Genomic DNA, 25521 nt, shown 5'->3' with positions numbered 1-25521 from the left:
CGTGCGACCAGGCGAAACGAACGCGAGAACGAGCTCCATCTTGCTGCAAACCGCCTACGGCGGTTTGGGTCGTCGTCCGGGTCAAAAAACACTTATTTCCATTACTTATTTGCATTTTTATGTTTTTTGGACTATTTTTGGCATTTTGTTTTAGGCCGTGTGTTTGGCCCGTTATCTTTTTTAGGCCCATTTCGAATTTCTGTTCTTATTTATATGTCCCTTTAGTAATTGAAAGAATCAGAATTGAATTTTGTAACTATCGAATTTTCACTTCAAATTCCGTCGCCTTTGGGTTGCAATTTGGGGGTTGGGGAAGAACTACACGGGTATTCGTAGAATCAACGTGTTGATCTTCATTTTCCGTATCACGCGCTACATCAATACACCTTTCGGACAAACATATAACTTGAAGTATGTGTGATTCATATTCTAATCCGTCCGTAACGACCGGAACTCCGGAAGGGTGGATTTCAACGGATGTTGCATCGGAATCGTCGGCGTTGTGATCTGACAACAATTCCGGTGAGAAAGTAATTGTCGTCGCTGGCGCGGGTGACCGGATTAAGGGGTTACGGTTTGCAAAAGTCGCCTATCAAATAAGAAGTATGGGAGATTGAGGGCCAAGTGGAATGGATCTGGAGACGTGAGGAAAAGAGGCATAGGATTATACGGTAGAGAGAATTACACATTATTGTGACCACATATGAAACAAACATGTCTTTTGGTTTGTTTAGTATAAATAACCGTCATATTTGCAATTCAACAGACACATCCTTTAGTTTGTCTTATAACTGTCGTCATCGTTGAAACGTTATGATCATTCAAAGAGAGTGTGTCTTCGTTCAAATAACTATTTGAGTATCCGATTTTACACAAAAAAAACATATTTAAAATCTTACTTCACGCATGCTGTCGATCTTCTAACTTGCATGATGGGGCCGAATGCGAAATGAGATTTTGCAGACGAGGAGGCAGCGGTTACGAATCGCCTGGATATGAAGAGGTGCTAGTTACGACTCGCTAGAGACAAAGAGGCGGTGGTTACGACTCGCTGAGACGAAGAGACGACGGTACGACTCGCCGTAGATGAAGAGGCGACGGTTACAAATCGCCTGAGGGGGTTTTGGTATACACTTCATAATTAACGTTTAATCAACACATGTTGATATATCGATTAAACTAATGTTCTTACAATCAAATATAGAAAACGTATGTTGTTCTTACAATTAAACATGGAGGGTTATACTAATTTGTACTTACACATACAAATAACAATCAAAGAAAAAACGATTTTAAGGAGTTAAAAAATCATATGACTGAATTACCTTGGATGGCGATGGTTGTTTGTGGGTTGCTTTGAATTTATGAATGGAAAAATGAGGTGGTAAAACCGGTGTGAATTTTTTGATGTGGCACTGTGTAAAAGGAAAAAGTGATTTAATAAATAAAGGAAGGAATAAAAATTAGGGAGGAAGCGGTGGGAATGAGGCTAGAACCGGCGTGGCACTTGCGACAGGGCCGGATTTGGGTCTGTGCGGGAGGTGCCACCGCACAAGGTCCAAAATATCTAGGGGCCCAAAATTGTTTAAAACATATATATACAATTAGTGTAGACAGTTATACACATGTTCACCCTTTGGTTCAATGGAGGCGGCAATTCTTTAGTTTACCAGCCATGCTGGGTTCGAACCCCACACTGACCTCCTTTTTATTCTTATATTTTTGTGTTTTTCTATGGGCCTCGACGGATGATTATAAAACAAGGGTTTTGGTGTTTTTTTTTGGCCTCAAAGGCTGATTATAAAACAAGGGGAAGGGTCCTATATTGTCACAACAATTAGTAATTGCAACTTTACAAGCTCTTGTTTTTTAGTTTTAATTTTTCACATTTAAATTTAGCCTTAAAAAATTTGTAGGTTCTTTCAATTTTTTTCTTTTCATTAACCACTTACATAATAAACATTACATGTTTTCTTGTATAAATTTGTAGGTTTTTTATTTCTCATTTAAACATTTACAATATAAACTTAGAAAAACTTAATAAAAGCTCGGTTTATTTTATTTGTATGAAAGGGCCCAAATATTTTTTGTCGCACGGGGCCCAAAAGTTTTTTTATCATTTTCGGAGACGGTCCTGACTTGCGAAGAAAATGTGTACAACCACCACAACGATAGTATTTTGTGGTTTATATTCTTTTCAATTATTATTAAAATGCTAACCGACTTGATGTTTAAACAAAAGGGTATAACCGAAGTTGCTTTTTGTATAAGGGTGTAATGCATCATCATCAGCATCCTTCTACAGCCCCGCCGCGAAACGCAGACTCCGAAACTAGTTGTGGAACAAAAATGATACATGTTTAAATGTTCACAAATCAAAAGGGTATTTTATTCGTACTTTCTACATATAATCTTTAATTAAACAGAATAACATAAATATTCGATTGATGTTGAACATAACATTTTATACTTTTCTTGTGACAAGAATCAAATTTCATACGAACTAAATAATTAAATGATTTATATAAATGTACAAAGATATGTAACAAGCAGATTAACTCAAAAACCTTTAAGTCTATAACCATAATTAGAGACTTACAGTGTGAAAAACCAGCCAGTGTAAGGATCGCAACTCGAACCGGTTAGTAAAAACTAGTATTGAAACCGGCTAGTAACTATTTTGAATCCGGTCAAATCCGACCTGAGTAACTAATTTAAACTGTAGGATTGAAATCAGGTTGCAACTTGATACTTTGATACCGGTTTGAATCTAGTCAAATTCGACCCGATCTGGTCAAAACCCAGTTTCAAACCTAATCCTTTGACTTCAACCCGGTTTCAACCCGAAGCGGTACCAACAGAATAGCAAAAACCGGTTTTGGCTTTTGTTGACCCCAACAGAAACTGGTTCCAACCCGAATTAGTTTAGGAGAGAAAAAATACGTTTTTTTGCACCTCTAACCATAATCATTATTAATAAACATACAAGTGAAGTCTGACATAATCATTATTTATAAACATACAAGTGAAGTGTGAGGTTTATATTTCTTGGTTTTGTATTTATTAGTTTTGGACAACAACAGGTGAGTGGGCTTATTTTGGGCTGGGCTTCAAATTGTTTGAAAGTTTTCATTGGGCTTCAAAACATGGTGTTAACGTAGGATTGAAATGGAATGATGGATGTCCTTATGTGTCGCATCATGCCATCACCTACAACTATCGTACAGGGGTATTAAGTTTTTTTTTTTTTTTTTGGGAACTGCAAATTTCATTAAAGATGCCCCTAGAAAACCGTTAGGAATGAGCCAAAACAACGAACACAACCTTACAAATCAAAGGCGGAACATTTCACCCAATCTAAGCTACGAATACCAGAACGTTTTCCATCCCACAAGTAGCTTAACGATTTAATCAGTTGTTATTTAACGGTGCCATAAGATACCACTCTTCATTCGTACTGAGCCGCTTGTAGAATAAAAAAGAATTCCTTTTCACTTTCCACCAGTGTATTGCTCTGTTGACATCATTTCTAGGTTCCCGAATGTTCTCCCCGCTGACAACATCCCAAGATCTTGACCCACAAGATACGAATGTAAACACGTCAACCACGTGTCATAGTCTATGTTATTCAGTTTCTTGACACCTCTAATAAGCTGGAACTCCAACATCTTTTTCAATGGGTTTGACTCTGATACAACTTGTGAAATTACAAATGTGATAACTGGATCAAAAGCACCACCTTAATTGCAATCAGTGTTGTAAGAATCGCTAGGCGCTAGTCGGTCAGTGGGGCACCGACTAGTGATTAATCGGGATTAACAGGGATTAATCGAAATTAATCGGATCGAGATTTTAATATGTCATTTTTAGCTATATATACACACACACACATATTTTCATCTGTAGTTTTTTAAGGTCGACATATTTTAACCCCTCATTGACCTATTTTTAATTGATGGAAATTTGTAAGGTCTGGTCGAAATTTGGCCAGAATAGGATCGTCATAAACCGCCTATAATTAGTCGGACATTAATCGGTGAACTTCCGATTAGTGATTAATTGGTGACTAATCAAAGACTAGTCGGAATTTTTACAACCATAATTACAATACATTATTCGAACTCGTGAACGACTTTTAATTACTTCGGAAAATCAAAACAGAAGGACAAAAAAGCTAGAGTAAACTTCCGTTTTGCTCCCTGTGGTTTGGTCATTTTAACGGTTTTGCTCCAATAGTTTAAAAATAACCATTTTCCTCCCTGATTTTTCTAACTTATCTTCATTTTGCTCCCAGCCTCTAACTCCATCAGGGAGGAAACTGGCGACAAACTCGAAAGATTAGGGAGCAAACTGGCGACAAACTCAAAAGATCAGGGAGGAAAATGGCTATTTTTAAACTATTTGAGCAAAATCGTTAAAATGACCAAACCACATGAAGCAAAACGGAAGTTTACTCAAAAAGCTATATATCTAAATTATATTTCAACCTCAAAGCTTCGATGGTTAAAATAATCGATAGTCAAATATCTTGAATATGAAAATTTAGTATATAATTCTTATTTAATGTTGAACATCTAGAAGCAATATTTAAATTGTATTATGCCTTCTTGCAAAACAAGTTAAATATGGTGAGCAAAATTTTGACTTTCATAAGTATTTTAATGCTATTGACCAACTTGGATGGAAAAGTCTCTACGTGATAACTTGTTGATTGTCAAATTAAATAAATCAACTTCAACATACAAAGAAAATAGTATATTTGTGCTATTAAAATTTATTTAATTTCTTTTTTAATATTTTACCATACATGTATAAGTAAATAAACTTTTAATATATTTAAATTAAATTACTAAGAAAGTTAGTTAAATATTTAAAACTTAGTGATAAGAGGTCGTAACATTTTCTCCTTTATAAAACAATGCATGTGATTTTAATGATACATTGACATTAATAGTGTCAATATTACATAAAAGGGTCCTCCATTTTTATCTAAAGTCGGATCTAGGATCATTTTCATCATTGTTTAGATGAGAACAACATGCACATTGATGAAATTATTAATCTTTCGTTAAGTACTAAGTAGTCTTAAAACACAAAGAGCATTTTGATCATTTTATCCTTTTGTCTTTAAACTTCGTTTCTTTGCACTTTTCAGTTAGAGTTGAGTAGTCTTAAAACAGAAAGGGCATTTTGATCATTTTATCCTTTTGTCTTTAAATTTTGTTTCTTTGCACTTTTCAGTTAGAAAATATATAAAATCCAAAATACTCAAGCCCTAAATCAAAAGGTGAACCACCACAAGTGGCCTAGTGGTGGAGTGACTTGGATTCTCCAATGGAGAGCCAAGTTCAATTCCCATTAGTACCACTTTGATGGCCACCGACACCCTCTTTAAAGCCGGACCGAGGACACTCGAGGTCTCGGGTTCGAAACATGTTTCTTACCCCTCTTTGATGGCTATGGGTATTTGCCGCCAGGGATCCTTGTCGGGTGGTGAACTGGGAAGGGAGATCCCTTCCGCGGTCAGAGGTACCGTGCAACTACCTTTTTTTTAAATCAAAAGGTGAGTTAAGAATCATTGCAATGATTACAAATATTAATTGCACATCAAATATTTTTATTCCACCAAAATCAAATGCATTATATCTTATAAAGAAATCTTTTAAAAATTATTTGTAAGACCATGCGTAGTGGGGCGTATTTTTTCAAAATTTAGCCCCAATAACGCCCAATATTGCCCCTCGACTGCCCCCTGGGCGTGTTTGGGCGTGATTTTGCAATAAAAGCCCCTCCAGCATGATTTAAAACACGCCTTGCCCCCATTTCATTGTTCAATCACCTTCCATCTCCCTTTTTGTTATCCAATAAGATTTTTTGAGGCTTTTTGTTTTATTTAATTATTTTACATCTCATTTAACATAATGCACCACATCCCCACTACACCCATTTTGTAAAAACGCTCAATAATGCCTCATTTCTGACTGGGCTGCCACATGACGCAAAACGCCCTAGGGTGGGGCATTATTCACTCCAACGACTACGCATGGTCTAATAGTTTATGCCTCATAAAGGACATTTTCTGTCATATCAACACCATGACGTCTCTTTAAAAATATATAATGGTTAACATCCTTAATATGAGGGACGCATGGCTTAACCTTCTACAACAATGCAATCAAAAGCTTGCACAACGCACTATTGAGACGATGACGAGCCTAATTTGACATATGATGTTAGCTTTTAGGTTTGTTTCGCCAGTTTGAGGTAGGGTGCTTTTGTTTGATTTATAAATGTTTTTTAAGTAAAAATTTAAATGATTTATAGATTAAAGATTTTTTTATTATAAGTCTTATATTAGTAAATATGTACATATTAAACGATTTATACAAGCATAAACGTGTGTATAGATATTGCAAACAAGATGACCAAAATGCTCTCACGTACAACACACATTAGGTTAGTTAACAAAACGTAAATTGCATCGTTAAACTAAAGAACGGTTTTTGATATTAAAAATGGGGAAAGGAGTGTATGTGCATATTTTGATATAGATGGACTGTAGAAATATATGATTTTAACACAATCACAAACAAAACAGCAGAAATAGCGACAAAAACAGGTGACAAAATCTTATTAAACCAACCCAAAATGATTTGCCCCCCAAATACCCAAAGATCTTACAACAGTAAGATCAGATCTTACGATAGTAAGATCAAATACAGAATACAAAGTACAAAACAAATGATGATGATCATTCACTGATGATCATCAACAATACAGAACAATCTAACCAGAACAATCTCTCAGATACAGATGAGAGATTGTTATCTACAAAACTCAGAATCAAGACTGAAACCCTAGCAGAGCAAGTGAAGATGATAAAGTGGTTACAACTTCAATAATGACCGTATAAGCCCCTTTTATATCTTGTAACATTGCAACTTCCACTTCAAACCTCCAAGTATGCTCCAATATGATAATCAGCCCTCAAAGTTACACTTAAACCCCTGAAGATATTTATTACAGTAACAAACTCACAAACCAGTTAGACAATAGCCCAACAACTTAACAACCGTAACAATAATAGGCCCAACACAAGATAACAACATGTAAGCCCAATGAATGAAAGTGAAATATACATTTATTTTAACACCCCCCCTTCATTCATTTGGCTTAAACAGATCAACTAACTTTAGCTTCTCACAAAACTGAACATGTTGTTCAACACAAAGACCTTTAGTAAAAATGTCAGCAAGTTGACTTTCTGAGTCAACTTTCACAGGATTTATAACACCATTTGACACTTGCTCTCTTAAAAAGTGCAAGTCCAATTCGAAATGTTTAGTCCTTTCATGGAAAACAGGATTAACAGCTATGGACATTGCTGACTGACTATCACATTTCAATGATATAGGTAATGAACAGCTAACAGACAATTCAGAAAGTAAATTCTTTAGCCACATAAGTTCACAAGTAGCAGAACACATAGCACGATATTCAGCTTCGGCTGTAGACCTAGAAACAGTGCTTTGTTTCTTACTTTTCCAAGAAACAAGACATTCACCTAAATAAATACAATAACCAGTTACAGATTTTATGGTAGACAAGCACTTTGCCCAATCAGCATCAGCATATCCAAGTAAATCAAGATTTAAACCTTTCTTGAAACTTAGACCTTTACCAGGACTTTGTTTCAAGTATCTTAACAATCTTAAGGCAAGACTTAGATGAATTTCAGTAGGTTTGTGCATAAATTGACTCAAAAATTGAACAGTATAACTTATATCAGGTCTTGTTAAAGACAATATATAAGTTTACCAATCAACTTTTGAAAACCTGTTATATTTTTTAAAAACTTTTGATCTTTATCAAGCTTAGAACTAACTAAATAGCTTTGTTCAATAGGTGTGTTAACAGGTTTACACCCTAAATAACCAAACTCATTTAGAAGTTCCAAACAGTACTTCCTTTGACTAAAACAAACCTCATCTTTATTATACAATACTTCAAACCCTAGAAAATACTTTAAAATCCCTAAGTCTTTAATTTTAAAAGTATCATTTAAAACTTTTTTAATTTTTTCAATCTCAACAACAGAATTACCAGTTAAAACTATGTCATCAACATAAACAAGTAAAAACACAGTAACATTTTCTTTGTTCAAAATGAACAAAGAATGATCACACTTGCTTTGTGTGAAACCAAACTCTAACAAAACAGTAGTTAATCTTTCATTCCACTTTCTAGGTGCCTGCTTGAGGCCATACAACGATTTAACAAGTTTACAAACTTTAGATTCATCTTTAGAGTAGTACCCTTGAGGTAACTTCATATAAACATCCTCAGTTATAGAACCATGCAGGAAAGCATTATCAACATCTAACTGATACAAAGACCAGTTAAAATATACAGCTAAGGCAACAACAGTTCTAATAGTAACCATTTTGACAACAGGAGAGAAAGTCTCCCCAAAATCAAGACCTTCCCTTTGACTAAAACCCTTAGCCACAAGCCTAGCTTTAAACCTTTCTACTTCACCATTTGACTTATACTTAACTCTAAAAACCCATTTGCAACCAATAGCCTTTCTGTCTTTAGGAAGATCAGCTAGTACCCAAGTATTGTTTCTGAACAAAGCTTCCATTTCTTTGTTCATAGCCTCAACCCACTTGGGATTACTAGCTGCTTCTTCATAACAAGAAGGCTCAACAATCTTATTTAGAGAAGCAGTAAAAGCCAAGTTATCAGATGACAAACAAGAATAACTAACAACTTTATCTAAACTGTATTTTACTTTACTATTCAGCACAAAGTTTTCAAATTTTTTAGGCACAACAACTTTTCTAGTAGACCTTCTAACTGAAGGACTTGTTCCCTCAGATGGGTTAAACTCATCATGTGAGATACTAGTGTCCTCTGCCCTACCAGATTCTTCACTACTACTACTACTTTCAACTCCACCTACATAATGCTGTTGATCAGCACTGTTAGGAGTGGCAGATGTAGAGGGAATTGGTTGCTGATCTTCACCAGTAACCTCATGAGTTTGATTACTCCCCTCTTCATCATTGGGAATTACAGGTTTAGTTGTTAATACCTCAACACTATCAAAAAAAATTCAGATGATTTAATTTTTCAGTTAAACAGATATCTTGATTGATTAAACTAGTTGACTTATAAGGAAAAACAGTTTCATAAAATTTGACATCTCTAGAATAAAATTCTTTTTTGTTATCTAAACTCCACAGTTTATAACCTTTTTTAACATTAGAATAACCAATCAAAATACACTTTTCAGCATTATAAGACAATTTATCTGAATTATTCAATATAGTGCTAAAGCACAAACAACCAAACACTCTAAAATGTGTAAATGAGGGTTTAAAACCAAACATTAACTCATAGGGACTTTTACCTAACAACACAGAAGAAGGCAACCTGTTAATGATATAAACAGCAGTTAATACACATTCAGACCAAAAATTAAGTGGAACACCACTTTGGAACAACAGAGATCTTGCCAGGTTTAAAAGATGTCTATGTTTTCTCTCTACAACACCATTTTGTTGTGGTGTGTAGGAGCAGGATGTCTGATGCAAAATTCCTTTTTGTATACAAAATACTTCCATTTTATTATTCACAAATTCAGTTCCATTATCACTCCTGAACACTTTAATTTTTTTCTTAAACTGAGTTAACACTAACTCATAAAAACTTTCAATGTTCTCAACAACTTCCAACTTACTTTTTAGCAAATAACACCAAACAGCACGTGTATAATCATCAACAACAGTTAAGAAGTATTTGAAACCATCATTACTAGTTACTTTATAAGGTCCCCAAACATCTAAGTGAATTATATCACCTAACTGTTTTGTTTTATGTTCACTCAAAGGAAAAGGCACTCTCACTTGTTTAGCTCTATGACAAACTTCACAAGGATTATGTTTTGTACTCTCAGCAATCCCTAAATCACCTTTTAAAACTGACAAGACCTGATCAGCATGATGACCCAACCTACTGTGCCACAAATTACTGTTGTTCAAACTATTAAAACACAAGTTAACAGTACTATCACCTTTATTAACAAAGTAAAGACCATTATCTTGTTTACCAATCACCAACACTTTCTTTGATTTCGAATCCTGAAGTAAACAGTTATTTTTATTAAAAACAACAGTAATTTTATTATCTTTAGACAACTTATAAACAGACAACAAATTCACATTATAAGATGGAAAAAAGAACACATCAGTTAAAACGACATCTTTAGCAAGTTCTAGATTACCAATTTTTGACACTTTAGCTTTAGTTCCATTAGGATGAGAAACAGTTAAATCAAATTCAGACACATCAATACAATTGAACATATCTTTATCAGTTTTGACCATATGTTGATTAGCACCAGAATCACAAATCCAATTATTATCAAAACCAAAGTTTATAAGACTAGAACAACAAACAAACTTATCTAAAGAACCAAAAACACAGTTTGACTCACCTCCCATATTAGGAGACTGAGACTCAGTGCTAGTTTTTTCACCCAACAAACTCAAAAGTTTAGCAACCTGCTCTGAAGAAAACTGAGCAACAGAAGGAACAGAAGATATATTTGACCTAGAATTAGAGAAATTTTTTCCAGCCTGACCTCCAGGTTTCTTTTTGAAACTTGGAGGATACCCAACCAACTCAAAACATCTGTCAACAGTATGACCAATTTTATTACAATGGGTACATTTTAGATTAGGATTAGGACCTCTAAGTTCTTTCTTTTTTTGTTCAAATGTTTGGTTGATTTTAGAAGCAAAAGACACACTCTGAGTTTTAGACCCAACACTAGAATTCCTATGTGACTCTTCTCTTGACACGATTGAAAAAGCAACTTTGACAGTAGGTAATGGCTCTCTGGTTAACAGGTTAGTTCTTACAGGCTGATAGACATCATCTAAGCCCATAAGAAACTGCATTAGTTTGATTAAGGTAGAAAAATCATTGAAATCTTTTGCAGCTTGACATGAACATGTAGGCAGTTGAAGCACTGCATCAAACTGCTTCCACATTGTATTCAACTTATGATAATATTCAGAAACAGAACTCCCATTTTGAGTAATACAATTAATTTTTTTATATAAGTCATACACTATAGAGCCATCAACCTTGTCATAAGTTTCTTTTAGATCAATCCAGACTTCTGAGGCTAACTTAGAGAACACTTGCCCTAAGTATAGTTCCTCAGAAACAGAGTTTAACAACCAACTTAAAACAACTGAATTACACCTGTCCCACTGGCTACTTAGAACTTCATCATCAGTATTCTTTTTACATTTACCATCTATAAATCCAAATTTATTTTTGGCTTCAAGAGCCAATTTCATAGCACTAGACCACACCCTATAATTTTTCAGTTCCCTTTAGTTTTATACCAACTATAGTTAAGGAGCTAGAATCACTAGGATGTAAAAACAATGGATCTCCTATATCCAACTTACTAATCAAGGTCTGAGAAGACCCAGCATTATCATCTTTACCAGTCATGGTCAACAACCAATAATAAAACTAACACAAACAACAAATATACACACAACAAGATAAGAACACAACAAACCCTAAGGCGAAGCTGTATCAGTGTCCAGATTCCAGGTTCGTCACTTATAGTGCCTGGACAGGTCTTAATACAGGAGCCAGATGTAAAAAGCAAGAACCAACTTACAAAAAAGATCACAGATAAAAAAATCAAGCAATCAAGTGCCGGTCCTCACTACCCCGACTTCAACTAAGCCAATCAACAAAAAATAAAGAGAGGAGATAGAAAGATCTCACAGTGGGTGCAAGCTATCCAAAAAACACCAGATCTTAAACAGATCTGAAGTTTTTATACAATATCAAGAACAAATAAACTGGTCAGTTTGCCCTAAACCTTCAAGGGTTTAGAGACCAACACAGTTCTTCAACAAGATGTAAGAAACCCTAGCTGGGGTTTGAATATCAACAAATCTCCCAAGATCCAGAAGATCTAACACTATCAAGAACAGATCTGCAACTTGAAGCAGACCTACACAAGCAACAACCAAATCAGATCAAAACAGCGGAAATAAGAACGGATCAAGAGCTCAAATGCTCTGATACCATGTAGAAATATATGATTTTAACACAATCACAAACAAAACAGCAGAAATAGCGACAAAAACAGGTGACAAAATCTTATTAAACCAACCCAAAATGATTTGCCCCCCAAATACCCAAAGATCTTACAACAGTAAGATCAGATCTTACGATAGTAAGATCAAATACAGAATACAAAGTACAAAACAAATGATGATGATCATTCACTGATGATCATCAACAATACAGAACAATCTAACCAGAACAATCTCTCAAATACAGATGAGAGATTGTTATCTACAAAACTCAGAATCAAGACTGAAACCCTAGCAGAGCAAGTGAAGATGATAAAGTGGTTACAACTTCAATAATGACCGTATAAGCCCCTTTTATTCTTGTAACATTGCAACTTCCACTTCAAACCTCCAAGTATGCTCCAATATGATAATCAGCCCTCAAAGTTACACTTAAACCCCTGAAGATATTTGTTACAGTAACAAACTCACAAACCAGTTAGACAATAGCCCAACAACTTAACAACCGTAACAATAATAGGCCCAACACAAGATAACAACATGTAAGCCCAATGAATGAAAGTGAAATATACATTTATTTTAACATGGACTATATGTCTAAAGTGAAAGGATGTTTGGTATAACCAACTTTTAATTAGTGGTAATTAAAAATGCAACCAACTTTTAATTAATGGAATTTCAAAATGCAACTTACCTGTTAAAAGAAAAAAAAAACAATTCAAGTTGTGTACAATTCAAGTTGTGTGTTAGTAAAAATTGTAAAAACCGTTTGACAATATGTTCTTCTAGATAACACAAACGTTTAAAAATGTCTTGTTGTAACATCATAACTCATTTTGTGATGAAATACGGATCACAATGAATAAGTGATGTTCATACTAGTGTTGTAATATAATATTAACTGTATAAGGTATCACCTTAAAACACCCTTAACAATTAATCAAATTTTTTTTGTCAAACATTAAAAAATATATATATTTTTAATTTATTTAAAATAACAGTTTTATACTCAGAAGTCTCTTTCAATTTCATAAACAAAGATTAATGTAATATGTGGTGGAAAAAGCTTCCCTCATTAGGCACTAACCACATGCTCAAACCACTAATCCCACCAAATTATTTATGCCAATTGTTTTCTTAATCAAATAGTTATGACTACCGACCTGTCTAAAGCTAATTTAATTTTATTTATTAAAGAATTAAACCTTACTTTACATAAAGGTGTAAACACGTGAGAGGGTCGATTTATTTAGCAATCCAAATCTTGAAAAAAAATGTCTTTTGAGATTTAAAAAAAAAACATATGTATAATATGAGATCAAAGATAGTTTCATACTTGATTTAAATAACTAATAGAAAATAAAACTTTTTAAAAGAAAAAAAAAAGTAACTTGACAAAATTTTGACAAAGCACAAGTTATTTTAGGGGAAGTTTCAAATGAAAACCACTTTTTATTGTGAAAACTCGAAAACTAATTAAAAAACCCAAAAAAACATTAAAAAAAAATTTTTTAATTTTTTTTTTTTTTGCAAACAAATATTATATCATTCCACATGAAAAAGGGCAATTACAAAGCAATGGCAAGTAGTCGAGCAACAAGTTGCGCCGCCACCCCCTTTTGAATAGAAAAAAGGTTTGCTAAAAAAGAAAAACAAATGAAGGTTTGCAAACCAAATTTCGCAGGTTTTTTAATATAAAAAAAAATTTCAAAAAAAAAAAATTTTGTGTAGTGCACATGTGAAATACTGCACATGTGTATGTGTACTACACATGTGTATTACACATGTGTATTATTACACATGTGCACTACACAAATTTTTTTTTTTTTTTTTTGAAAAAAAAGTTTTTTTTTATATATAAAAACTAGCGATTTTTATAAAAAAAATGAAAAAAAAAATTTTGTGTGTTTTTTAGGCTTTTTTTAGTTAGTTTTCGAGTTTTCACAATAAAAGTGGTTTTCATTTGAACAATCCCCTAAAACGTTTTAAAAGAAAAAAAAAAGTAACTTGACAAAATTTTGACAAAGCACAAGTTATTTTAACCTAAAAATGTTATTAAGCGCAAACAAAATATTTATGTTACTTTTTAATAATAGGATTTTAGGAAATTCAGGCTTTAAACAATCAACATAAAAATATATGTAACGCAACAATAAAAATATATGTAACGGTACTAAAACGAACACTAAGAAATTGTTAGTTTTGAGTCAAAAAGTTTGTGCTTTCTCAAATATTTACATGGAAATTACTGTTATGTTTATATGTAGTTGATGACGTCATTTTAGGTCCAAACAAAAAAAATATACGTAACGGTAAACTCGGTCCTCGACCAAAGTTTGGAAATAGCACGAAAAGAAAAAACACCTATAGACCGTTAAGAAAAGTAAATCTAAAGAGGACCAAAAGCAAAGAGTAAAATTACAATACAGATCCCTCAACTATTTTTTCATCTAAATTGTTACTTTTTTACTAGCATGTAAACAAATCGATAAACATGAACGATGTTACTTTCGTTCTTTTAATTTAACAGAATAAATGACCGAACACGACAAAGTACATGAACGGAATTTATTCGTTTGTATTCGTTCATTAAGAATTTGTACATGTTTGTGTTAGTTAATTTTCGTTCGTTAAAAATGTAAATGAATGAAACAAGAACTTAAACGAACACAATTGAACATAAACAAATAAGCGTAATTAAATATAGATAACGAACAACCGTAACTAAACATAGATAACGAACACAAAGAGACATAATTGAGTGAACACCAATTGAAAAAATGAAAACATCAATTTAACCGGTCTAAAACTAAATAAGATTGGACCAGAATGTAATTGATGATATCTAATTTCATAAAAAAAACCTAAATCGTAATGGACCTATATTTTTTAATGTATATATAACCACTTGAGCATAAACGAACGATTGTTAACAAATTTAAATTTTGTTTCCTTTTGAAAGTATAAACGTACAAACAAGACATCATGTTCGTTCGTTTAACTAAATGTACAAAAAACATTATTCGTGTAGGTTCGTCTATTTAATAAACAAATTTTATAGCAAACAGTTCTTGAACATCTCACCGAAAATTCAGTTTGTTTGGAGCCAAACTTTTTACACCCTAGTGTAACACCCTAACACGTTTTAATCGAAAAGACGCAGCGAAAATTTGAACCATAAAATTTCTTTCTTTATATTCGTTCTAAGATTTTTGAAAATCGTTTAATATGACTCTCTTACATGAGTTACATCCTTACTACTTATTAAATACTCCAAGTGTTACATATATTTTCAACTAAGCGACCATACTCCTGTACAATCCACGATTGAGCTCAATCTTCAACTGCTTACATCTTATGATGATGATGATGATGATGATGATGATACATGTAACCTACATACACCATATAAGTGGTTTTCATTTGAACAATCCCCTAAAACGTTTTAAAAGAAAAAAAAAGTAACTTGACAAAATTTTGACAAAGCACAAGTTATTTTAACCTAAAAATGTTATTAAGCGCAAACAAAATATTTATGTTACTTTTTAATAATAGGATTTTAGGAAATTCAGGCTTTAAACAATCAACATAAAAATATATGTAACGCAACAATAAAAATATATGTAACGGTACTAAAACGAACACTAAGAAATTGTTAGTTTTGAGTCAAAAAGTTTGTGCTTTCTCAAATATTTACATGGAAATTACTGTTATGTTTATACTAGATTAGAACCCCGTGTATTACACGGGTTTAATAAATATAATTTTATATACTAAATAAAAACAATATATTTTAAAAACCTCATTTATTACATGTATTGAGTAAATATAATTTTATATATTAAATAATAAAAAATTATATCTTTAAGAACCTCGTGTATTGTGCGGGTTGAATAAAAGTACTTTTATATACCAAACAATAAAAAAGTTATATTTAAAAAAAACCCCTGTGTATTCACGGGTGGAAGAAATATAATTTTATATACTAAATAATAGAAAAAGTTATACTTAAAAAAAACTTTGTGTATTGTACGGGTTTAATAAATTTAATTTTATATGGCAAATAATAAAAAAATGTTATATCATTAAAAACCCTGTGTATTACACAGGTTTATCTATTGTTAAAAAAAAAATCTTTCTAAGTCAAAATGGATTTTTTTATTATTTTTAAAATTAGGTTAATACTATTTTCGTACCATTCATAAAACCTTATAATCACATTAGCATCATATATAAGCACATAACATACACATCACAGTTTCTATATCAAGTAGCATGTGTTCGTACATATAAGAATAGTTTTTGTACCAAGTCAAAGTCACAGTTTCATACCAAGTCAAGTTCATGTCACGAATGCACCTAAAACTAAAGTCGAGATCGAACCGAAACCGAAACAACAAAAACTTAATTAAAAACTGCGGAGTGAGTTGTACTAAACGATTGCGTGGTGATCTTGGGACCGATTCCGCAGCGAGGGAGATAGAGAGAGATTTTTTATACTCGCAGATTAGTATACTTGCAGGTAGGGTTTGATGAGAGTTTTGGATAGTTATAAAGAAGACAACATGCTCTCACGTAATTTATAAACTAATTTGGCAGTTGGGGCGGTTTGAGGATTAGGGCCTTAAGTTCGGAAGTTTGTTTTGAGGAATCAGATCAAATAACATGCATGTGCCAACAGTTGAACACAAGAGAGTTAGGACGATTTGGTCCTCAAAAGGAGTTGGACCGATAATCATTAAGTGGCAATTGTGCTAGGAAATTAAGTGTTTTTTTTTTCTAACTCAATATACATGCACATGCATACGCACAGGATGAGATGAAAGGAATTATTATCATAAATATTATTAACCTATAAATAAGCAACTTAATTGTGTTTAAGGTTGTTGTACCTTTAGCTTTGTGAGTTTTTCAAAAAAAAAATAGAATTTTTTTTTAACCCTAAATTTTTAATCTTTGACAATTTAAGTTTAAAGTTTTAATCTTAATTTAACCCTTTCATTAATTTGATTTTTCACTTCTAATTCAAAATTTTCCATCTTATACAATTTAACCCATTTGATTAATTTGATTTTTCACTTCTAATTCAAAAGTTTCCATGTTTTATGATTTAACTACTTTGATTTCTTTTACTTATGTGTTGTAATCTTTGCTTTGAGGGTTTTTCAAAGAAAAAATGGCTATGCATATGGTTGTTGTAACCTTGGCTTTTGGGGATTTTAAAAAAAAATGAGTTTTTTACTTTTCACCCAAAAGTATTTCATACATTACTTTTAACCCAAAACTTTTTTTTTTTTACTTTTAACACAAAACTTTTTATCTTTTGCAATCTATCCTCACAACATTTTTTACTCTCAACTTTGGTCCTTTATAGTTTTCATTTTTCGCAAATTTTTCGCTTGATGCTTCGTTCTAAATTTTGTGACTTAACACATCGTAGCGTGCGTCTTTGGTTTAACGTTTTTACGTTTCGTTCTAAATTTTGCGAGTTAACACGACGCAACGTGCGTGCGTGAATGTTTTCACATCGTCTATTTTTTCCCGTTTGACAGATTCAACATAACGGGCGAGTCCTAAATCGATTTAGTTATAAGTAAAGAATCCCGCCGCAATTGCGGCGGGTCGTAATTCTTGTTATTATTATTTTGGAATTCGTATGAATTCTTATTAGATTTGATTAAATATTTTCAAAGAAAAAATGGCTATGCATATGGTTGTTGTAACCTTGGCTTTTGGGGATTTTCAAAAAAAAATGAGTTTTTTACTTTTCACCCAAAAGTATTTCATAAATTACTTTTAACCCAAAACTTTTTTTTTTTACTTTTAACATAAAACTTTTTATCCTTTGCAATCTATCCTCACAACATTTTTTACTCTCAACTTTGGTCCTTTATAGTTTTCATTTTTCGCAAATTTTTCGCTTGATGCTTCGTTCTAAATTTTGTGACTTAACACATCGTAGTGTGCGTCTTTGGTTTAACGTTTTTACGTTTCGTTCTAAATTTTGCGAGTTAACACGACGCAACGTGCGTACGTGAATGTTTTCACATCGTCTATTTTTTCCCGTTTGACAGATTCAACATAACGGGCGAGTCCTAAATCGATTTAGTTATAAGTAAAGAATCCCGCCGCAATTGCGGCGGGTCGTAATTCTTGTTATTATTATTTTGGAATTCGTATGAATTCTTATTAGATTTGATTAAATATTTTCAAAGAAAAAATGGCTATGCATATGGTTGTTGTAACCTTGGCTTTTGGGGATTTTCAAAAAAAATGAGTTTTTTACTTTTCACCCAAAAGTATTTCTTAAATTACTTTTAACCCAAAACTTTTTTTTTTACTTTTAACACAAAACTTTTTATCTTTTGCAATCTATCCTCACAACATTTGCAAATTTTTCGCTTGATGCTTCGTTCTAAATTTTGTGACTTAACACATCGTAGTGTGCGTCTTTGGTTTAACGTTTTTACGTTTCGTTCTAAATTTTGCGAGTTAACACGACGCAATGTGCGTACGTGAATGTTTTCACATCGTCTATTTTTTCCCGTTTGACAGATTCAACATAACGGGCGAGTCCTAAATCGATTTAGTTATAAGTAAAGAATCCCGCCGCAATTGCGGCGGGTCGTAATTCTTGTTATTATTATTTTGGAATTCGTATGAATTCTTATTAGATTTGATTAAATATTATTGATAATAAAAATTTGTATTAATTTAGATTAAATATTATTAGTATTATTAATAATTTTAACCAATTAGATGAGATAATGACAAGTGTCCGAAAACAGGTTTCTTTTATTATATAGTATAGATGTAGTTGATGACGTCATTTTAGGTCCAAACAAAAAAAATATACGTAACGGTAAACTCGGTCCTCGACCAAAGTTTGGAAATAGCACGAAAAGAAAAAACACCTATAGACCGTTAAGAAAAGTAAATCTAAAGAGGACCAAAAGCAAAGAGTAAAATTACAATACAGATCCCTCAACTATTTTTTCATCTAAATTGTTACTTTTTTACTAGCATGTAAACAAATCGATAAACATGAACGATGTTACTTTCGTTCTTTTAATTTAACAGAATAAATGACCGAACACGACAAAGTACATGAACGGAATTTATTCGTTTGTATTCGTTCATTAAGAATTTGTACATGTTTGTGTTAGTTAATTTTCGTTCGTTAAAAATGTAAATGAATGAAACAAGAACTTAAACGAACACAATTGAACATAAACAAATAAGCGTAATTAAATATAGATAACGAACAACCGTAACTAAACATAGATAACGAACACAAAGAGACATAATTGAGTGAACACCAATTGAAAAAATGAAAACATCAATTTAACCGGTCTAAAACTAAATAAGATTGGACCAGAATGTAATTGATGATATCTAATTTCATAAAAAAAACCTAAATCGTAATGTACCTATATTTTTTAATGTATATATAACCACTTGAGCATAAACGAACGATTGTTAACAAATTTAAATTTTGTTTCCTTTTGAAAGTATAAACGTACAAACAAGACATCATGTTCGTTCGTTTAACTAAATGTACAAAAAACATTATTCGTGTAGGTTCGTAGGGCTGTAAACGAACCGAACGAACACGAACAAGACCTTGTTCGTGTTCGGTCGTTAAGGAAATAAATGTGTTCACGAACGGTTCATGAACACTTACCGAACGAGATTTTATGTTCGTGTTCGTTCATTAAGGAAATGAGCGTGTTCGCGAACGGTTCACGAACACAAATAAATTTGGCGAACGCGACGAAGGATAAAGATAGATGGCCCAGAGAGTAGCACTCGAACTTGAATCCCTTATTGTGGAACGGATGTCGATCGTATTCGTGAATGTAAATAATGAGAAATGAAAGGGAAATGATGCATAAACAAGGTGAAAGTGAGTTTCCTAGTTTAATTGTTAGGAAAATAAAATAAATAAAAGTTTAATAATATAAAAAGTACAAATAAAATATAAGAAAGTACAAAGATCTTCAATTAAAATACAAACATACGGATATAAACGAACACAAATCAACGAATGTTCACGAACACGTTCACGAACACCTTACCGAACGTTCACGAACACAATCGAACGAACGAGACCTCTGTTCATGTTCGTTCATTTAACTAATCGAACGGAATTTCTTGTTCATGTTCGTTCATTTATTAAACGAACGAACATAAACGAACTTCCCGCCGAACGGTTCACGAACTGTTCGCTGAACGTTCGGTTCGCTTACAGCCCTATAGGTTCGTCTATTTAATAAACAAATTTTATAGCAAACAGTTCTTGAACATCTCACCGAAAATTCAGTTTGTTTGGAGCCAAACTTTTTACACCCTAGTGTAACACCCTAACACGTTTTAATCGAAAAGACGCAGCGAAAAATTGAACCATAAAATTTCTTTCTTTATATTCGTTCTAAGATTTTTGAAAATCGTTTAATATGACTCTCTTACATGAGTTACATCCTTACTACTTATTAAATACTCCAAGTGTTACATATATTTTCAACTAAGCGACCATACTCCTGTACAATCTACGATTGAGCTCAATCTTCAACTGCTTACATCTCATGATGATGATACATGTAACCTACAGACACCATATACATCCACATCATTAGTAATCAATGACAACATATATAATCTAAAAGAAGTATAGTTTAAATGACATGACGCATTTTTCCAACGTGTGATATTCCATTCGATTATCCTTCTGAATTCAATCCTTGCACTCCGACAACGAACCTTCAAAGGCCAACAATAACTTTCCTGCATCTTTGTTCCATTCTCAAAAGTAACATGTTTAGTACCATTAATACTCGTACGTATTATAAGTCACGCACACATATTTACAAGTCTCATTCATTCATATATACAAAATTCCAATATATGTGTACATAGTATTCTATCCAACTTTACCGTGTATGAAGGACCTACCACTAACACGCATCCCTCCGGTTGTTTATAACAATTGTTGCTAATGCTATGATTCATACTTATGCGCTCATTCTATAATTAATCAAAATAGTCATGAATCATCTACGTGCCTTAGTTCATACATTCTAATCCTTCTTTCTGATACTTTATGTTCCCGAAATTGTCTTATCACAATTTCATTAAGCTCACATAGCTCCCTATTAGTTATTATCACCTTTCAGGAGTCTTTAAAGGTTACGGAACAGGTTTTAGGAAGTACGAAACTCGTGGTGGGATAAAGTATAAACCATCAAAAACAATGCTATATAGACACTCTCACAAGAAATGAAGGTAGCAAAGTGTAAATAAAAAAACGGTGAAACCATTAACTTTGACTCCGTCCAATCTCTCTCACGCGTTCCATTTCCCTTCATATAACATTTTCCCCTTTCTCTCTCTATCTCTCTCCCACCCACTCTCTCTCCCCCTCTCTCTCTCCTCACCGGAGAGATTATTCACATCCATTATTATCCCCATCAATCTTCTTGATTGAAAATTCTTTTTCCCCATCTTCTTCTCCAATTTTTTCAATCATTTCAACAATTTCAACAATCAAGATTTGGTTTTTACAGTTTCTTTGTATTGAAACAATATATTGAAATCAAATTCGGATCATCATAGATGTCAACGGTTGGATCTTCAACATCATCATACTGGTGCTACAGATGCAACCGCTCCGTTATCATCCAAACCCACCTCCAAGATTCATCTTTATCGTGCCCAGATTGCACCGGAGGCTTCATAGAACAGATCCCCAGCCCGACCCGCTTACCCGGGAGCTTACCCGGGTCGGATCTTTACCAAACCCGGTTTCCAGCAGCCGCCATGTACATGGGGTCGCAAAGCCCAGGTTCAAACCCTAGCCCGCCGGTGCTCCGGCGAGGTCGTCGGAACGCCGGTGACCGGTCGCCGTTTAACCCGGTTATTGTCCTCCGTGGGCCCAGTACCACACCGGAAGAATCTGGAACAACGAATGAGGATTCCGGGTCGGGTCGGGTTGGTACCGGGTTTGAGTTGTTTTATGATGATGGGTCTGGGTCGGGTTTGCGGCCGTTGCCGGCGAGTATGTCGGAGTTTTTACTCGGGTCGGGTTTTGATAGGTTATTGGATCAGTTGGCCCAAATAGAGGGTAATGGGCTTGGTAGGATTGATAATAATCCACCTGCTTCAAAGGCTGCTATTGAAGCAATGCCCACTATTGAGATTGAGGAAAGTCATGTTGTGGTTGAGTCTTATTGTGCTGTGTGTAAAGAGCCTTTTGAGTTAGGCTCAGAAGCTAAAGAAATGCCTTGTGAACATTTGTACCATCCGGATTGCATCCTTCCGTGGCTCGCGTTGCGTAATTCGTGCCCTGTTTGTAGGCACGAATTACCGACGGATGCGTCGAGCCCGGTTGGGGGTCATGGGGGTGGTAGTGTTAATAACCAATCGGGTAACGAAGAGGAAGCGGCGGGGTTGACTATATGGAGATTACCCGGGGGTGGGTTTGCGGTTGGTAGGTTTTCGGGTGGGAGGCGAGGCGGTGAGAGGGAATTACCGGTTGTTTTTACGGAAATGGATGGTGGGTTTAACCATAATGGGGTGCCGAGGCGAATACAATGGGCTTCGAGTCGGAATGTATCGAGAGAACGAAATGGGTTGAGTCGGGTTTTACGTAATTTGTTTTCGTGTTTCGGAGGTGGGTTTTCGAGAAATGGGAGGCGGGCTTTGGCTTCGAGTTCAAGCTCTAGTTCGGATGATCGGGTTAGCCAAAGAAGTAGATCAATGTCGTCTAGACGAATGGCGGTAGCGTTTGATGCACATAATGAGCCAAGGAGATGGTGAAAATTGGTTAATTTGGTTAAGGCTCAATGTATATATCAAAACTTGATGAGATTACAACATATGGATCTTTATAATACTTGCATTTTTTTTTCTTAGTGTAGGTTAATTTTTGTTCAATATGTCAAGATATTGTTTTTGTTTTGAAAAATTTTATAAATTGAATTTAACTGATGACTTCTTGTTATTGTTTCCATTTTTTTTTTTTTCTAATTTTGGGTGCACAAAAGTAATATAGATTCAAGAATGTTGTATAACCCAGCTGGAATAACAATTGTGAAGATGTTTTTTTTTGTTGGATTGTGTGGTGGTGAGTTATGTGCATGAAAGAACAACATTAAAAAAAAACAAAAAGAAGTTATTGCAAAAAATAACAAAAAGAGAGGAAGATGAAAACACAAACAAATTGTGTGGTGGTGAGTTATGTGTATCAGTGTATGTTATTTTTTAAAAAATTTAAGATTGGTTTTTAATCACTTCTTCTAATACTAAAAAGGTATTGTAAGTTTTTATAAAATTAAGATGGTAAGAAAATGTTTGACATGAAATAAAAAATAAAAAAAAGGTTTAATTTGACATGAAACACGTTTTGTTAGAATTTTGTGTCCAAAAGATAACTGGAAACAGGCTGTTTTATACTTTTATTGATTTGATTTGAAATATGGAATGTTATGTATTGTTCACCATATGCCATAGGACCAGCAACATGCGCGTGTTGAATATCGCTATTCACTTGTACTTTTATTAAATTAAAAATAAAAATATAAATAAAATATAAATTAATGGCTCAAGCCTACAACTTGCTTGTCTTATTTGACTATTTTCACTTCGTGTAATTAAGTTTTAAAGATTTTTTCTCATCAACAAAAGACTATGAGTAGGGGTGCAAACGAGCCCAGTCGAGCCTGAGCTTGACCAGGCTTGAGCTCGAGCTCGTTTAACATATGAAAGCTCGAGCTCGAGCTCGGCTCGATTCGAGCTTTATTTCTAAAGCTCGAGCTCGGCTCGAAGGTAATTTTTCAAGTTCGAGCTAGGCTCGGGCTCGACTCGTTTAGTATTTATTAATTAATTTATATTAATTATAATTATTATTATACATATAATTTAGTTATTTTTTATATTTATATAAATTTTTTTTTTGAACAGCAAAACAAACTTTTATTAAATATGCTAGCAAGTAGCTAGCCACAAACAACCATGGTAATTATTATTATATAAATATATGTTTAATATATTAATAAAAAAATATATAAACAAAAAGCTCGTTTAGGCTCGCGAGCCGGCTCAAGCTCGATAAGCGAAGCTCGGGCTCGGGCTCGTTTACTAAATGAGTTTGTTTTTAGGCTCGGGCTCGAGCTCGGGCTCGGGCTCGAGCTCGAGCTCGTTTAAGCTCGGCTCGTTCGAGCTTTTTTTCGAGCCGAGCTCGAGTAGCTCGCGAGTAGCTCGGTTCATTTGCACCCCTAACTATGAGTACAGGTAAGATATTTGAATTTGATATGTCATTCTATGTTACATGGTTCATGTCATCAACTCGATTTCACTAGTTAAAATGATGTAGTGATTAGACATGTGAAATTGATAAGTCATGTATAAGGTATTGGAATTGAAAAAAAATGTGATTGGCTAACATTCGCTAGCCAACGCTAGTTTCTTTGGTTTCCACAACTTTCATCTCGTGGCCTAAACCATGCAGACCAGCCGATTTTGCCAACGAAAAGAGGGGATGGTGCGTGCCTTGTGGTCCACCCAACCACGGGCCACTACGGGTGGTCTAAATATATCTTGCTGACTGAAGGGGTATGGTCCCAGATCCCGCGTCAGCATAACCGCGAGTGACCATTACCCTTATCAAAAACCCCCACCAGCAAGAACTTATCTGTGCCCGTGCGGGCACGCGCGAACACAGCAGTCGAATCTAATCTGTCAAGTAATTAGATGATAAAGATAGGCATAAGCGATGCGGCCTAGCACCGCATCCTATGAACATCTCCTTACCTTGTGTATGAAAATGGGTGTACACATAGCGATGCGGCCTAGCACCACATCCTATGAACATTTTCGTCACGACAAGGGATCTGGACAACAACAACAGTCACCATAAGCGGCGATGCGGCCTAGGACCGCATCCCGCAGTCCTCGCCAGAGTGGGAACGCGAAAAAACAGCGGTTACCACAGGCAGCGATTCCGCACGGTGCTGCATCCTGCCCACGAGGCAAGTGGGACTGACACTGTAGTGCAAGTGGCACCAATGACAGTCGCCTGTCAGCCCATACGTAAGCAACAGACTGACACCACAGTAGGACGTGGCTTCACCTCCACAGCCGACAAGCCTGACACACCTGCATAAGGGTGGCGCATCGCCAGTCTGTCAACTCAACCACCCTCCTTCACTCCTCGGCTATAAATACCCCTCCCAAACTAGGTTTGAGGTATCTCTTCACAACTCTCTCACTACTACTATATCACACACTTTGCTTCTCAAGCAAATTACTGATTCTCACGCCGGAGAGTGGTAACAAGGAGCACCCCCCACCTCTTCCTCCTTGTTACGAGTCACGGTATGTTTTCCTT

General features: G+C 34.3%; 1 protein-coding gene across 1 annotated transcript; it reads left to right on the top strand.

The window, feature by feature from the left end:
• Positions 1-21402: 21402 nt before the first annotated feature.
• LOC110868857 (probable E3 ubiquitin-protein ligase RHC2A) lies at positions 21403-23136 on the top strand. The gene has a single exon (XM_022118128.2). It carries the CDS (start codon positions 21750-21752, stop codon positions 22950-22952), a length of 1203 nt encoding a protein of 400 aa, XP_021973820.1. The 5' UTR covers positions 21403-21749; the 3' UTR covers positions 22953-23136.
• The last annotated feature ends 2385 nt before the right edge of the window (positions 23137-25521 follow it).

The sequence above is a fragment of the Helianthus annuus genome, chromosome 7, assembly GCF_002127325.2.
Source record: "Helianthus annuus cultivar XRQ/B chromosome 7, HanXRQr2.0-SUNRISE, whole genome shotgun sequence".
Lineage (NCBI taxonomy): Eukaryota > Viridiplantae > Streptophyta > Magnoliopsida > Asterales > Asteraceae > Helianthus > Helianthus annuus.
Note: the sequence above shows the minus strand (reverse complement) of the source record. Positions and strands in the feature narration are given on the sequence as shown.